General features: G+C 43.6%; 2 protein-coding genes across 2 annotated transcripts in view; one reads left to right on the top strand and one right to left on the bottom strand.

The window, feature by feature from the left end:
- Positions 1-6,551, bottom strand: part of LOC311119596 (phospholipid-transporting ATPase IH-like) — a gene marked incomplete at its 3' end in the record, with an annotated part of 64,746 nt that extends 58,195 nt beyond the window's left edge. The window contains exon 1 of the mRNA XM_084194269.1: positions 6,126-6,551. Coding sequence (XP_084050395.1) covers positions 6,126-6,164 — 39 coding nt within the window. The 5' untranslated portion in view covers positions 6,165-6,551. The remainder of the gene's footprint in view (positions 1-6,125) is intronic.
- A 1,878-nt stretch (positions 6,552-8,429) lies between these two features.
- On the top strand, positions 8,430-16,640 carry LOC311119595 (gamma-tubulin complex component 3-like; the record flags this gene model as incomplete). The annotated part of the gene is made up of 12 exons (XM_084194268.1): positions 8,430-8,575; positions 9,789-9,896; positions 10,379-10,446; positions 10,547-10,621; positions 10,877-11,097; positions 11,752-11,906; positions 12,315-12,427; positions 14,451-14,645; positions 14,784-14,916; positions 15,028-15,194; positions 16,213-16,323; positions 16,532-16,640. Coding segments are annotated over exons 1-12 (1,531 nt in total), but the record flags the coding sequence as incomplete, so codon positions are not given.
- Positions 16,641-16,959: the final 319 nt, after the last annotated feature.

Genomic DNA, 16,959 nt, shown 5'->3' with positions numbered 1-16,959 from the left:
TGAGAGCTGCATAGTATTTTCATACAGCAAGCCTACATCAAGGAAATTAAATGAGCTTTTGTTCTTTATCACAGACAAATGGTTTTAAAGAGACAAATCATATTACATCATATTGTAATGTACAATACAGCTTTTGAATTTATGTAATTTACACAACTAAAATGTTATTTTTTTGCTCACATGAAATGTTTGTGTGAACTGTAGAAACCCCTGACCGGACTGTAAGTCTAACTACTAATGACAAGTGGTGTCTTGGCCCTGAGGAGGGCTGGCTCTTTATCCGTTTAGCTCAGATCCTACTAATCCCAAAACGTCCCTCCTGTCCCGTTCTGTCCCTAGAAACACAGCACAACAGTCACAACACAATACATAGGCAGTAGACACTGTGTAAATATCCCACTAGTGGACACAGATGCTATAGTGCTGAATTACTGCATTGCTGACTATCATTAATAATTAAACACTAAGAACATGCTATACAGTACATATAATGTAACAGTGTGTAGGCTAAGTTACATAATGGTAACATTACATGCTCATAAGTTTCCCTTTCAAAGCAAATGAATTCAATATCTTATTGTCCCAGTTGGAGAAATCCATTATGCAGTCAGGAATTATCACCTCATAATCACCTCTCAACAACATGACCTTATTTTGTCATGATATTGGTCTAGTGCTTCATTAAGGTTGCTCCCCGTGACAAGTATAAATGGGATTATCTATCTATGTGGACAGAGAGAGAGAGAGAGAGAGCTCCCCCACTCCTAACCTAATCCCCAGGAGACAGGAAGTCAGCAGGAGAGAGACTTCCTGTCCAAACGAGCAGATTAGTCAGCAGCAAAACTGCCAAGGCCGAGAGTTTCAGGCTCTCTCCCACCTGACTGCTAATGACCAGTGTGTTACTGTCTCTATGTTGTTGTGTCAGTCTGTCTATCTGTCTGTCTGTCTGTCTGTCTGGCGGTCGCCCGATCTGCTGCATAGATGTTCCATCTCTCACCTTTGAGTTCATGAATAATGTATTACTGCCTCTGTTGTTTCTATGTTTCTGTCTCTGTGGATGTTTTTGTACTTGTGTTTTGAGTGAACCCTCAGGAATAAGGAAGAGTAGCTGTTGCGGAAACAATTGAATAGAGAATAGATGTCATTGGCTGAGACTGATGACAGAATCATTGATAATGTCCTGATTCCTGGCTGATTTCCCCTGAGGCAGAACACGTTCCCCGGGGACATCTCCAAAATCAAAGCCACGGTCCGCACAGGAATAACCCCAAAGGAATAATGTATTTATCAATAACAAGCTCTTGTCAGAGGATGAGCCAAAAACATGGTGCTATACACACAAACAAAAGTCTGCATAACGAGCCTCATCATTGTAAGAAACAGCAATTTCACTCACGGCTTCAGATCTATGGATGAATTAGTATTTGGGTTTCATAACCCACCAATACGTCATAGATAGAGTGGGGGTGAAGAGGACATGTTGACCAGGAGGAGATGATGAGAGGATAAATGCATAAAATATGACCAGGAGAGGAACAGCGGGCACCTTGTTCCTAACTCTGTGTCAAGATGTGCACGCAAGGACTATCATTTAGAACAAACTGACAGGTACTAAGATTACAGTGCTGTCTTTGAACACTTTTGTGGCAATGACAATTTGAAATTGTCAACCTAAAAAAGGTACACTTGCATAACTGTGTGTGTGTGTGTGTGTGTGTGTATCTATATCTAGTCTGATGTGCAACAGAATATGATCCTCCCCTCTTCTCCTCTCCTATCCTCCTCTCATCTCTCCCATTCTATCCTCTCCTCTCTCCTAATCGTCTCTCCTATCCTCCTCTCATCTCTCCCATTCTATCCTCTCCTCTCTCCTAATCGTCTCTCCTATCCTCCTCTCATCTCTCCCATTCTATCCTCTCCTCTCCTAACGCCAGACAGCATTACTACGCATTAGATCAAAGTTCAGGGGGGACCGAGCTTTTCGTTACACATTACACTCTCGCTCTCTAAACAGTCCCCTCGTGACTAACTAACCCAGTGCGTACTGCATCCAATGGCTTGCCTCTCTCTCTCCCTCTACTCACTGTCATGGGAATGCTTTATAATAGATATAATTGATGCCCATCAAAAGTTACAGTATGTTATTCAATAGTTATCTATGTAATGAAGTCCTATGGGTGTAGGTGTGTAGCTAATCACCATGACGACATCACTATTTGCTATTGTTTAATTCCCGCCCACCATCCCTCAGCAGAGCAAGGCTGTATGAATCAGAGCACTAGTCTGTCTGTCAGCCCGTCTGTTTGCTGATAAACACATGTCTCAACACGTGGCTATAGTCATGGATGTCTCGTATGGGCCTCCCGAGTGGCGCAGCGGTATAAGGCACTGCATCTTAGTGCTAGAGGCGTCACTACAGACCCTGGTTCGATCCCCGGCTGTATCACAACCGGCCGTGATTTGGAGTCCCATAGGGCATCGCACAATTGGCCCAGCGTCATCCGGGTTAGGGGAGGGTTTGGCCGGGGTAGGCAGTCATTGTAACTGACTTGCCTAGTTAAATAAAATAAAAAAATACCCGACTAGTCCATTGATGTTTTGTTGTGAGCCAAAGATGCCATGTTACTAAGGTGTTCCAACTTCATGTGAACCATCACAAATAATCACTGAGGCACAACATTTTATAAACTGAAGTTTCTCTCTGCCACAATTCAGATCTGCAAGCAGTAAGTATATTAAACCCAGAGAGCCAGGTGTGTGCCCTGGGCAGCTACCCCTTAACACCTGAGAGCACCACACTATTTCCCCTTTATTGAGTTATTGGCTACAGTCAGTAATATGCCCATTAGCTTCTCCACATTCCTCGGACCTCGTGGGCTCATGCGAGCGGACCTCGTGGGCTCATGTGAGCAGCCCTCTGGATTAGTGCTAAACACCCATTACTCTACTGAACTGGATAACCCACAGCCCATAGGCTCTGCTGTAACCTATTGATTTCCCCAGCAGCACACATGAGCCCTAAAACCACTGGATTACGTAATTCTCCACACAACTACGCTCGTCATATGCTCTAATGTGTGGTAATAGGATGTGTTCCTGCCTGGTCATAAAGACATAAGGAGTGTTTGTTTGCTATAGGTAAATCAGAGGAGGCTGGTGGGAGGAGCTATAGGAGGATGGGCTCATTGTAATGGCTGGAATAGAATAAATGGAATGTATCAAACGCATGGAAACCACATGTTTGAATCGGTTCCATTTATTCCATTCCCATTCATTACAATGAGCCCGTCCTTCTATTGCTCCTCCCACCAGCCTCCTCTGATGTAAACTTATGAACAGGTGGTTTATGGACATAGGCTATTTGAAATATTTTTTTTCTACATCTTTTAACATGCAACACATAAACAAATTATATTTGCATTCTTGAAAAAAAAAAAAACTTGATTTGAATTTGATTCATGGGTTGTTGTTGTTGTTTTACAGAACCTTACCAGGGGTCTCTACCTCGTGAGTTCAATTCCATTATTATTATGTTTGCATTTCAGTCAATGATTCAGTTTTCAATCATTATTCTTCCTAAATGAAAGCATACTGAATTGATCGTTTGGCATGTGCTGTCAATTACGTCTGTCATTGCGAGCATCAGTTTGACTGTAGCCTACTCTGCCGACCAATGTGTGCTTATATCATTATCTATTTCATGAAAAAGACATGAGGTGACATTGATGCTGTATCAGCAGTCAGCACTGGTTCCTGGTGATGACTGAAGAAAATGTACAGTACCAGTCAAAGGTTTGGACACACCTACTCATTCAAGGGTTTTTCTTTATTTTTACATTGTAGAATAATAGTGAAGACATCAAAACTATGAAATAACACATATGGAATCATGTAGTAAACAAAAAAGTCCAAATATATTTTATATATTTGAGATTCATCAAAGTAGCCACCCTTTGCCTTGATGACAGCTTTGCACACTCTTGGCATTCTCTCAACCAGCTTCATGAGGTAGTCACCTGGAATGCATTTCAATTAACAGGTGTGGCTTGTTAGAAGTTAATTTGTGGAATTTCTTTCCTTCTTAATGCATTTGAGCCAATCAGTTGTGTTGTGAGAAGGTAGGGGGGGTTTACAGAAGATAGCCCTGTAAACCCCCCCTACCTTGTGAGAATGCCAAGAGTGTGCAAAGCTGTCATCAAGGCAAAGGGTGGCTATTTGAAGAATCTCTTTGGATTTGTTTAACACTTTCTTGGTTACTACATGATTCCATATGTGTTATTTCATAGTTGATGTCTTCACTATTATTCTACAATGTAAAAAATAAAGAAAAACCCTTGAATGAGTAGGTGTGTCCAAACTTTTTACTGGTAGTGTACAGCGACAAACTATTTTGTCAGCAACTAGGCTATAAATTAATTACACAATTATAATAGGCTACAATTGAATACTCTGCCAAGCTCGACGAAACTGAATTGTAAAACCCTATAGACTTAAATGGTGGTTTAAATGCAACTAAGCTGACTTGCTCTTTCCGTATTCTAAGTGTGAAACCATACTCCACCTTACAGAGTCAAGATGATAGTGACATTGTGCAATTCAAAAAGTGTAAACCGACCAATTACAAACTCTGCTGAATTATTATTTTTTAATGATGTTGCCTATTTAACCATTTACACTTGTGGGAATTGGCCTTTATGGATAGGGCTAAATTTAAATGTTTCTTACTGAATAAATATTTAAAGCATAACCATTGTAGCAATTGAAAGGGAACGGTTTGGAGAAAATGTAGTCAAAAAATTATTGGACTAAAGGTGAGTACACAAGAAAAAATCCAAACATTACACTGTTGATTTTATATACATTTTCCATTTACTGTACTTTTCGCCACATTTGTTGATAACGAAATCTGAAAATACTCTGAATACATTCAGTAACCTGATAAGACTATTCCTGGAAAATGTGGGGTAGGTGCAACATAAAACAAAAACATTACAAGGGTTTGAGTGAGAGGACTAACTGGTGTCTCCAAGTCGCCACACTTCTCCAAAGTGTGCACAGTTCCTAAGCAATTTCAATGCACTTTATGACTCAAAGAAGAGTCTTCAACTATAAGGTACTTTTTTTTAGCTCTCTAGCTGTGCCGTTGAGGAACTAGAGCAAGCACACTTGTAATTGTTTCCTTTGGAACACAACCCAGCATCCCCGCCATCACACAATTACTGTTGTTATTTACGCAATCCAAAAACGATCCGTTATAAATCGCAATCTAGGTCAGGTGGGCATGATTTGAAAGCTTGTTCTATTGCCAACATGACTAGCTAAGTTATAAAATACGATCTTACAGCTTTCACAAGGCAATTCAGAGAAATAGATCGTAATTTTGGTGCACATACAAAGGAATCATGCGTGCATTCTGGTGCATGTGCCACAACGAATTTCCTTCACAATAAACAAGCATAGGCTCATTCTGTTCAGAACAACCCAGGGTATGACAACATGTCATCTTGTAACTGTACACCAAACATAGTGATCATAAACGTTGACAATGTATATGACATGAGTTTTATCATTTGGAAATGTGAAGTGCACATTTGGACTTGCTTGTATGACATCAAAGCGGTATTTACTATAATCCTCAACGTCTCATCTTTCAAAATACATTGAGTCATCTTAATTTACAGCATTTCCCTCACTCTGACAACAAAACATTTGCAAAAGTTGCCCAATTAGCGGGAGGGGTGGGGCAACTTCTTGTCGTGAGTGGTACTCAAGTTCAGAAAGGCTGTCATCAAAACCCATATAGCGCAGAGACAGATGTCTGACTTAATGTATAGCGTGTTACTGTACAGCCACTACGTTCCAATTTAGTCGCTTATTAGTCCCCAAATCTGCCATTTTCAACCCGTAAATGGGTACGAGTGTAAAGGGCTACATGGGAAATGGAAACCCAATAATTGTTCATAGAAACGCAACAATGTTTCATTGAGAATAATCTGTCAAGCTGCAACCACCAGACCAACAAGTTGGTAGCCTACTAGGCAATAGTAGGCTACACCGCATAGACTTTTGTTTTGGCACTGCCAAATGGATTCCAAGAAAGTCATTCAGTGCAATAGGCTACTTACCCATCTGGTAATGAACTTGCGAATAGAGCTAAAATCCATTCTTTAACAGGTTCCAGCTGCTCCAAGCGATTTCTTTTTTGGCGTCTTCTTTAATCTTTTGACGCTAGCTAATTTTTATTTCAGCTCTATACTCCATGACTTTCGGACGGTCCCCTTTTTCTGCGTAAAAACTATATTAGTCCGGGTGCGACTATTGTAATCCTATCGATCAGTCACCTATTGGTCTCGCTCTTTGAAAGGTAAAGCTCAAATGCCCACGCGCTTTCATAGTTATGGTTTCATGCATATGTTAGTCTATAATTCAGCAGCCAGTGCGGTCTTCTTTTCCCCTAATGTTTCAGACGCAAAGTCGCCTACTTCTTTCTAGTCAGAAGTAGCGTCTTCTTTTTCTTCTCCTGTCTTCTCTTTCTCACCTTCCTCGCGCCAGTAATCTTCTTGGCTCTACGTTGTGGGAAAGAACAGTTTTTCTTCCATCATAGGCTACGTCACTGGGAGCCGTAAGCGCTTGCGCGCTCTAGTGTCACACACATGCCTAGGGGAATGTATCAGTTTCGGTCGGGCATGCATTATCATGTCTTTTCTCAGCAGAATCGCTTAACTAATTCACAAAACTGTTGCATTCACTAAGAGTTAGTTAGAAACAAAATGGAACGGCAAATTCCCCATTATTGCATGGCAGCGCACCATGGCAAAGTTTTGGACCATGAAGCCTAATTCATTTTGGCACGTGTAGGCTACAATAAACTTAAATCAAAAAGGTGTGTGTGTGTGTTTGTGAGAGGGAGAGAGAGAGAGAATTCACCAACCAAGAATTCACAAAATGGGACAAACACCATATTGAGACTCTGCATGCAGAATTCCGCAAAAATATTCACCGTGTACAACGAAAAACACCAAATAATGCATGCAGAGCAGAATTAGGCCGATACCTGCGAATTATCAAAATCCAAAAAAGAGCCATTAAATTCTATAACCACTTAAAAGGAAGCGATTCCCAAACCTTCCATAACAAAGCCATCACCTACAGAGAGATGAACTTGGAGAAGAGTCCCCTAAGTAACCTGGTCCTGGGGCTCTGTTCACAAACACAAACAGACCCCACAGAGCCCCAGGACAACAACAACAACACAATTAGACCCAACCAAATCATGAGAAAACAAAAAGATATAACTTGACACATTGGAAAGAATTAACAAAAAAAACAGCGCAAACTAGAATGCTATTTGGCCCTAAACAGAGAGTACACAGTGGCAGAATACCTGACCACTGTGACTGACCCAAACTTAAGGACAGCTTTGACTATGTACAGACTCAGTGAGCATAGCCTTGCTATTGAGAAAGGCCGCTGTAGGCAGACCTGGCTCTCAAGAGAAGACAGGCTATGTGCACACTGCCCACAAAATGAGGTGGAAACTGAGCTGCACTTCCTAACCTCCTGCCAAATGTATGACCATATTAGAGACACATATTTCCCTCAGATTACAGAGATCCACAAAGAATTAGAAAACAAATCCAATTTTGATAAACTCCCTTATCTACTGGGTGAAAAACCACAGTGTGCCATCACAGCAGCAAGATTTGTGACCTGTTGCCACAAGAAAAGGGCAACCAGTGAAGAACAAACACCATCGTAAATACAACCCATATTTATGTTTATTTGTTTTCCCATTTGTACTTTAACCATTTGCACATTGTTACAACACTGTATATATACATAATATGACATTTGAAATGTCTTTATTCTTTTGGAACTTCTGAGTGTAATGTTTACTGTTAATATTTATTGTTTATTTCACTTTTGATTAGTATCTACTTCACTTTCTTTGGCAATGTTAACATACGTTTCCCATGCCAATAAAGCCCTTAAATTGAAATTGAATTGAATTGAGAAAGCTGTCCACTACTAAGGTCATGAAAAGCTTGCCTTTTACCCCAAGTCTGGGAGCTGTCCACTCTCCTGGTTCTGAAATGCAAATATGCAAAATAACTGTCTTTCAATAAGGCTGTATTTAATTGCAATTAATTCCAATAAAATAATTTAAAATGAACATACAAAATGTATTTCAAAATGAACAGTCAACTAGCTCTCTACTTAGCTTACAATTTGACCACCGTAAGCATGGGGCGAAGGCTAGGAACAACTGACATGGGAACCTTTAGCGCCATTGCCTTGTTTTGGAGGGCAATATTTTCATTCATTTTTCCCATCTCTTCTTGCTAGCAACCCCTCCTGTCAGGACGCTTTCGGCGGGTTCCGTTAAAATGGCTGTTGTTACTGAGAGTGGAAACCTAGAGCAAGAACAATCGTAGTGGGTACAACTGCATCCAGTAGTATCGCTGGTGTCTGATAAGGAAAATAAAATAGACTAACGCAATGGCTGCCCTAGATCAAAAGTCCCCCAACGTCCTTCTTCAAAGTCTCTGCTGCAGGATCACTGGAAAGAGCGAAGGTAGCTATGATGCTAGCTAGTTAGAATAGCCCAGGCGCGGTTATGTGCAGCTAGCCTGGTATGTTGCTAGCTAGCTAACATTAACCGTGTTGCTGATATAACAGTTGTATGCCAGCGTTCAGCTCGTCATCTAGTAGTTAACTAAGTTTGTAGTTAGGTCAAGTTTGTGTGACAGCCAACGCACTGCCAATGCTAGTTAGTTAGCTAGTTAGCTTAGGCTAGCTAGTAGCTGTACACCTAGCTTGCCAAGAGATGGTAGGCTATGAATGGGCCCCAGGTATCTAGCCATCTAGCTAACGTCAGATCGTCCCTTATTTGGGTATATCTAAGGCGTTAACTAGCTAGCTAACTACCAAAAGTGTGTCATAGCTAGATATAGGTAGCTGTAGATACGGTTGACATTCAACAGTCCAACCACGCCTTGTTGAGGTAGCTAACAAGGGATAGCTAGCTTGGTTTGTCAGGCTGCCAGAAAGTTTGCCTGATAAATCTGACTTTGATACCAATTCTTGGTATACAGTCTGAAACAAAGCATTGCATAATCGTGAACATTTTCTTTACAAGCCAGAATGTTGAATACAATTACATTTGAACTTACTATACCGGTTGTCTGTGCAGTTGGTCCTTCAGTTGCTCGAAATATGAGACAAAATATTCGCAGGAAAGTATTGTTTACCTGACCTTTTAGAGCGCAGGTATTGAAGTTGAATTTTCTATCATCTGGCACATGCTCAAAACCATGTAAACACCTGCTAGTATGCATCGTGTGCATGTACATCCGTCATGTGCACATGCCTTCGGTCATGAGCAAACACATCTTGATTGCCACACACATAGACCCGTGTTTTGAAGTTGGTTTAATCCTGTGGATATTTTGTCTCAAATTTTGACCAGTTGAAGGACCAACACCACATACAATCGGCAGAGTAAGTTCAAATATATATTTCTTAAACATTGGTGACAGACAAGGGACATTTAGTTTTTTTTCTATGTAAATGTGTGTGGTATCGCCTGCACGATTTAAGGCATGTTTTGCCACTTTACGTGACTACCAGAAAGTGTAAGATTGCTAGCTAGTGATTGAGGGGAAACGTTCTGCGTCTGTAAGATTTGAACAAGTCTGTAAGATTAATTCACTAGTAGTGACATATGGTTTAGGAAAAGCAGATATCCAGTGCTCAGTACTTTAACTCAACCCTATTTCCCATTTTAGCTGAAGTGGCCCATCAGTTTCAGTATGCTGTGAGAGTCGTCGGGAGTAACTATGCTCCCACCATTGAGAGGGATGAGTTCCTAGTGTCGGAGAAGATCAAAAAAGAATGTGAGTGACCTATTATTAGAGACAATAAACTGACCTAAACTGGATAGGTTTGCTGAATGAATCCACTTTGAGGGTCCATCTCGACAGTTGAAAGTGGCATCTGCACATTATTGGTTTGCACTGTCTCTGTTACCTGGTCAGACATGCATCCTTTAATGTGGTCTGTTGTTGTTGTTTTCCCAGTAGAGCCTTTCTGTCTCCTGTTAAAGGGGACAGTATTGTACATTTGACAATAAATAAATACGTTTAAGAGTCTCCATAAGAGTAAATCTCAGTAGATTTTGTTTGTAGTCGGAGTAATGCCACTAATGACCATCTTATCGATCGCTAACCATAGTAAAGTAATAAAAAAAACATTACTTACCCTTGTGCGGTGTGGAGTTGAGCCCCCTTTAATCATCTTGTGTTTTTGGAATTGGTCTGTCTGTTTATTTAGTGGTCTGATATTGTTTGCCTGACTGTCCTGTCCTTTGCTTCTCCAGTGCTGAAGCAGAGGAGAGAGGGCGACGCTGCCCTGTTCTCTGAGCTCCACAGAAAGCTGCAGACTCAGGTCAGTCTTCTGTTCCAAATACCCCCGTGCATATGCATACTGTATTAGCTTTGAAAGGAGAACCAATTTAGAATCAGTGTGTTTTGCGTTCCATTAACAGGGGGTGCTGAAACACAGGTGGTCCGTCTTATACCTGCTGCTCAGTCTCTGTGAGGACCCCAGGAAACCGTCCAGGGTGGGTATATCTGTCATTACACCACAGTGCTCTCAACACACACACGCACTGACTATAGCAATATATAGATACAGGAAATGAAAGCATTATAATCGTCCAGACTGCATCATCACAAACGGTAATACCATCGCAGCCATGTTAGCTCCATAGAACTCCATAAAATAGCATTGCTATTCTATTAAATGCCCCATATTGTTCCACATTTGATTATTTAATTGATACATCATTGATTTATTGATAGCATGTCATTCCCAGGTTGGCAGCTATGGGGCGCTGTTTGCCCAGGCCCTCCCCCGGGACGCCCACTCCACCCCGTTCTACTGCACCCGGCCCGGGAGCCTGCCCCTCAGCTACCCCGAGCGCTCGGGGCCCGGGGCCGCCCAGATCTCCACCAGCATGGGCACCAGTGGCATCAGCAGCCTGGGGGTGTACTCCCTCAACGGGCCCACACCCACCCCTCAGCCCCTGCTGGCCGGGTAAGACCATTTGATGGAACCCTGTTTGTCTGGTCAGCACCCAGGACTCCATAGTCAGTCATACATGACACTAGACTTTCTTCAATGTTGTTCCTGTGGACTCGCAGGGAGTGCATGCTTTTGTTCTAGCTAAGCACTGTACCTGCATAACCGATGAACCTTTAGAATATAAAGGGATCTTAAATTAGTAGGACTTGTTGGAAAAATGCATTGTCTTTGTACCCATTTGTTGTAGCAGGGCATTTTCATTCCGTTGTGAGCATCAATTATGTATGTCCTTCTCCACATCCCCAGCAGCACTTGTGTATAATTAGTCTGGCTATACTCTTCTAGTGCCAGGGTAAGTATCTGGTTAGTGGGTGTTTGACTGGAACATCATCAACACTATAAAAGTCATTTGGAGCTGAGGCATTGCTACAGTGTCATGCCTCTAAAGCCATTCTCTGCTGTTGAAAGGCAAGAGTCCCTCATTATCAGGCTATTAGCAATGACCCCAGGGGTTGGTAATGGTCCTACAAGACAGTTTGCATTAGGAGAACCAACATGTATAGGGGAAGAGTTATGCATGTCGAGGGGGAGGAAAAATGTCTATAGTTACATGGATGTAAACATAGAAATGTTTAATGGACCATTTTGTATGTGTGCTCTCTCCAGGCACCCACCCCAGACAGCAGGGCAGCAGCTGGGCTCTCGGCTGGCGTGGGCTCTCCCCAACACCTCCGCCCTGGCACCTACCTCACGGGCCCCACTCGGCCCCCCAGCCCTGTCCACCCGGGCCCCCAGGCCACGCCGCGACGGGGACCCCACTGGTGAGTTGGGATGTATAGGCCTACTTTTTGTGCATGAAACTACACTGCTTCACAGTTGGAGGTGATTTTGTAATGTAGGCAGAAGATGGGCAGGGTCCTCTACCTGTAATGGTGGCTCTGCAATGCTCAATATTAAACAGAAAGAGATTCGTTCGGAGGGAAATTGTCAAAGTCTGCAATGAAATGTTCCTGTTCTGCAGTAAGCACCACCTCACATAATCACTTCATTTCATAAACGTCTAGTTGCTCTCCCGGTATTTAAGATAGAATCTGTCTTGGCACTCCACTGACAGGGTTGGGGCTGAATTAAATAGATAGACAGAGAGAGAGAACTTTTAATGGCTTTCATGATAAATGTTGTCCTCTACTTTTTGTTGTTTTTCTGAATCCCTCGTTGTTCTTCTCCAGCGGAGGTTGGTGAGGCTGCGCTGGTCCGAGACATCCTGTATGTCTTCCAGGGGATCGACGGCAAGTTCATTAAGATGAGCAACACAGACAACTGCTACAAGATCGACTCCAAGGTGACTCAAACATTCAGTCATACGTGAACAATGTCCATGCCAATTTGCCTTTGGTACTTCAACCTATTCGTGCCCCTTGTTCCTGAAATGTTTCCCTGACAAATGCAAAAACTGATGACCAACTACATAAGCTATTTGACCTTACACAGAGTGTACAAAACATTAGGAACACCTTCCTAATATTGAGTTGCACCCCCTTTTGTTCCACGGGGATGCTGTCCCATGTTGACTCCAATGCTTCCCACAGTTGTCAAGTTGTCTGGATGTCCTTTGGGTGGTGGACCATTCTTGATACACATGGGAAACTGTATAGTGTGAAAAACCCAGCAGCGTTGCAGTTCTTGACACAAACCGGTGTGCCTGCCACCTACTACCATACCCCGTTCAAAGGCATTTAAATATTTTGTCTTGCCCATTCACCCTCTGAATGGCACACATACACAATCCATGTCTCAAGGCTTAAAAATCCTTCTTTAACCTGTCTCCTCCCCTTCATCTACACTGATTGAAGTGGATTTAACAGGTGACATCAATAAGGAATCATATATTTCACCTGGATACACCAGGTCAGTCTATGTCATGGAAAGAGCAGGTGTTCCTAATGTTTTGTAAACTGTGTATAAGTTAAGGTTAGAGTTAGTCAACATGTTGTGTTTAGACACCATGGCAGATAGGCTAGCGGTTAAGAGCGTTGGGCCAGCAGCCGAAAATCTCTGGTTTGCATCCCCGAGCTGACTAGGTGAAAAATCTGTCTGTGCCCTTGAGCAAGGCACTTAACCCTAATTGCTCCTGTAAGTCGCTCTGGATAAGAGCGTCTTGCTAAATGACTAAAATGTCAAATGGAGACAGCGCCGTACTTCCGTCTATACTAGCTAGACCAGTTATTGACAGACTACCCTGTTTCATCGCTAGCTCTCTCCCTGACGTCATGGCTGTTGTGGAACCGGCCGACCGACAGCGTTTCAGATTCAGCTGTAGTGCTGCTGACATCAAGGCTGATGATCTGTTTCTAAAAGGGGTAAAAAGCTCAACAGATCAATAGTTGGCTCTTTGGTTAGGAGCCACATCGATGGCTTCCCTCTTATCACCCATCAAGCATTCATCACAACTGGGCTCCCTTCTAATATTCCTACAAATTACAGTTGACCCATCTTAGCTATACATCTTCTCAGTGTTATATATAGCCTGCTGTCAATGCGCTGGCCTAGGAGCACTGTATCGGACGAGAACCCTCGAGCCAAATCTAGCCGTCAAGGATGATTCCTAAGGTCTTTTTGAAGTCATGATCTACGCTATAAGTCCTATTCAGTCTCACGCGGTTTCCAGAATAATGTGGCTTTCCATAATGAAATTAGAACAGAATACAGAAATTGAACATTATTAGAGACAGTAATGTTTTATTAAAGGAGAGAAGGTGAGTATCAAAACCTGGCCCTCACAAGACTCAGCAGAGACTGAGAGAGACTGCAGACAGTTTGGGCTCCAGGCTTCTTGCCAAATGTCTTCAATCTGTGAAACCAGGGCCGCTCTGACTACCGTTTTAAAAAGGGGAAGTGAATTCTGAACAAACTGGTGTGAAAGAGATGAAACTGGAATTGGAATGGTCCTCCAACTGGCAAAGAGCTCTGTAATAATACGGCTGATGTGTTCCTATTCATGTTTCTGGGCTGACGAGCAGAATTGCTGTTCCTTTGGTGTTGCTGTAGTCATGTCAACCCTAAGGGTTGTGGCGTACGTGTGTGTGAGTGACCGAATGGTAACCTGGCAGCAGGAGTGGCCCGTTTTCCTCTTGTGAGTGTCGGTGTGTGTCGTGTTTGTGGGGAGCCATACAGAACAGATGGTACTCTGCCACAGGGGGATAACTAACGACCAACCTGGCAACCACTTCACAGATTAAATGGGTTACATACTAAAAGATGACAGATATTCGCAGTATTCCCTGTATCTTTGCTTATGGCGATCTATCCAATGCCTGTGTGTGTGTGTGTGTTCTCCTGTTGTAACTCCTCCAGTGTGTCCCTAGGTGGTGCTCTGTAAGTCTCTGAGGGACACCAGTAGCCGATTGGCTGAGCTGGGCTGGCTCCACAACAAGATCAGGAAGTACACTGACTCTCGCAGCCTGGACCGAGCCTTCGGCCTGGTGGGACAGAGCTTCTGTGCCTCCCTGCATCAGGAACTGAAAGAATATTACAGACTTCTGGCAGTGCTGCACTCACAGGTAAGACACACACACACACACACCTTTCTCTACCTCTCAAAACACTGTACCGCCTTATTCAAGTGAATGCATTTAGTTTAGAACCCTTCAAGAGGAAAAACACTGGTAGGCTACAGGACATATAAAGGTGTGTGACAGTTGCAGGTGGAGGACGACCAGGGAGTGAACCTGGGAGTGGAGAACAGTCTGACCCTCAGACGTCTCCTAGTCTGGACCTACGACCCTAAACTCCGACTCAAAACCCTGGCTGCCCTCGTCGACTTTTGCCAAGGTAGAGCTGTGTGTGTGTGTGGGGCGCCTGCTGGTTGGTACCATTGAAGTATTCATTTAAATAGTGCGTGTATGGTTCAAATGTGTCCGTTTTGTGTGTGTGTGTGTATAGGGAGGAAGGGAGGTGAGCTGGCGTCAGCGGTCCATGCCTATGGGAAGACAGGGGACCCTCAGATGAGAGCTCTGGTGCAGCACATCCTCAGCCTGGTGTCACATCCCATCCTCAACTTCCTCTACCGCTGGATCTACGACGGAGAGCTGGAGGACACCTACCACGAGGTGATGCACACACACCATATATATAATACACACACCAAATATATATAATACACACACACACTTCCATTAGTTTGTCAAGGTCGGAGTTAGGATGGTAGTAGCTAAGCTAAGGCTGAAGTGGACTCAGACAGACGTCAGACAGGTTAATTTCCGAGCTGAGATGGAGGGGAGGGGAGTGAGGGAGAGGGGAGTGGGGGGAAAAGGGAGGGGGGAAGAGGTACGGCGGCCTCCCAAATGAGGATGGATGAGAGGACGGTAATGGGGAACTGAGTGATGGCCTCCGCCCTCCTCTCTCTCCTCTCCCATCTCTGTCCTAGCTCTCCATCCATCTCTCTTTCTCCACAACCACAGGGCAGTAGAAGACCGTGAATCTGGTCCTAATGCACCTGCCGCTGAATCGCCCTCTCAGACCCAGACCACCTGAGACTAAGTGCTGATTGGGCGATCACAGAGCACAGGCGTGTTGTAGCGGCTTTCAAGATCAACCGCCGGGCTATTCTCAGAAGGGAACGCTTCAAAGGGCACACTGCATTTAAGCTCCCTGTATTGACCCTCCTGTAGCAGGGCTAAGTGATAGTTATGGAGCTGTTCCTTCCCAGCAGAGGGGAATGAGGGGATAGCTCTGCAGCTTACAGGCACATCTGTCAGCCCAGGGGGCAGCTGGGAGGTGGTGTTAGACTGTAAACACTCATCATGACCTCTGGATGGAATGGAACGGCTGAAACATGAAAGACATCAATCCCCCTTGTTGTGCCCCCTAGGAGAGAAGTCTTCACCTTCTAACACTGATGTCTATTTATCGGCCTCCATTTTGGTTTCCAAGTTGAACCACTGGCTCAATGAAGATCAAGATCTATTATTGAAAGATGGAACAACCATTCACTTTCTTTCCATTACTGTAATAAGTATCCATTGTTGTAATCATCTCCTGTGTTGTTTGAATATAGTTGAGTTCTGTCTTTTAAGGTGTGATGATGACGATGGTGTTGAATAATGATGGTGATTCCTCTCCCTGCAGTTCTTTGTGGCATCTGACCCAACGGTGAAGACAGACAGACTGTGGCACGACAAGTACTCACTGAGGAAGTCCATGATACCCACCTTCATCACCATGGACCAGGCCCGCAAGGTAGACACACACACACACACAAACACAAACACCAATTATCTCATCCTCAACGTAAATAATACAAACATTCTCATGTCACTTTTGCTCTCTCTCTCTCTCTCTCTCTCTGTCTCTGTCTCTGTCTCTGTCTCTGTCTCTGTCTCTGTCTCTGTCTCTGTCTCTGTCTCTGTCTCTGTCTCTCTGTCTCTCTGTCTCTCTGTCTCTGTAGGTTCTGCTCATTGGAAAGTCCATTAACTTCCTGCATCAGGTGTGCCATGACAGAACCTCACCAGGGAAAATCACCCCGGCCTCCAAGTCTACAGACTCCCCCAAAGATGGTACGCTCTCTGTCCTCTCTCCCCCAACCAACACACTGTGAAAGGGGCCTGTCAGTGGCTAGCTCAATACAACACTGGCATTTGGTGTTTGGTACACGCTTTTACATTATAATATACCTTCAGCGAGTGTGTATTGTGCAGGCAGTGTCTTTCGTTAGAGTACAGAAGCCTTGTTCTTGCCATAGTAGTGTTTTGTAGGTAGTGAGAGCAGAGCTGCATTGATCTGTTTCTGTTAGAGAGGCATCAGACCTGATTCTATTGTTATGGTACTTACTGTTGTATCGACTGGATTTAGTCTCACTCCTCTCTCCGTCGATGA

This window comes from Coregonus lavaretus (assembly GCF_964263955.1).
Source record: "Coregonus lavaretus genome assembly, contig: HAP1_SCAFFOLD_2504, whole genome shotgun sequence".
NCBI lineage: Eukaryota > Metazoa > Chordata > Actinopteri > Salmoniformes > Salmonidae > Coregonus > Coregonus lavaretus.
The sequence above is the reverse complement of the archived record's forward strand: the minus strand, read 5'-3'. Positions and strand labels throughout refer to the sequence as shown.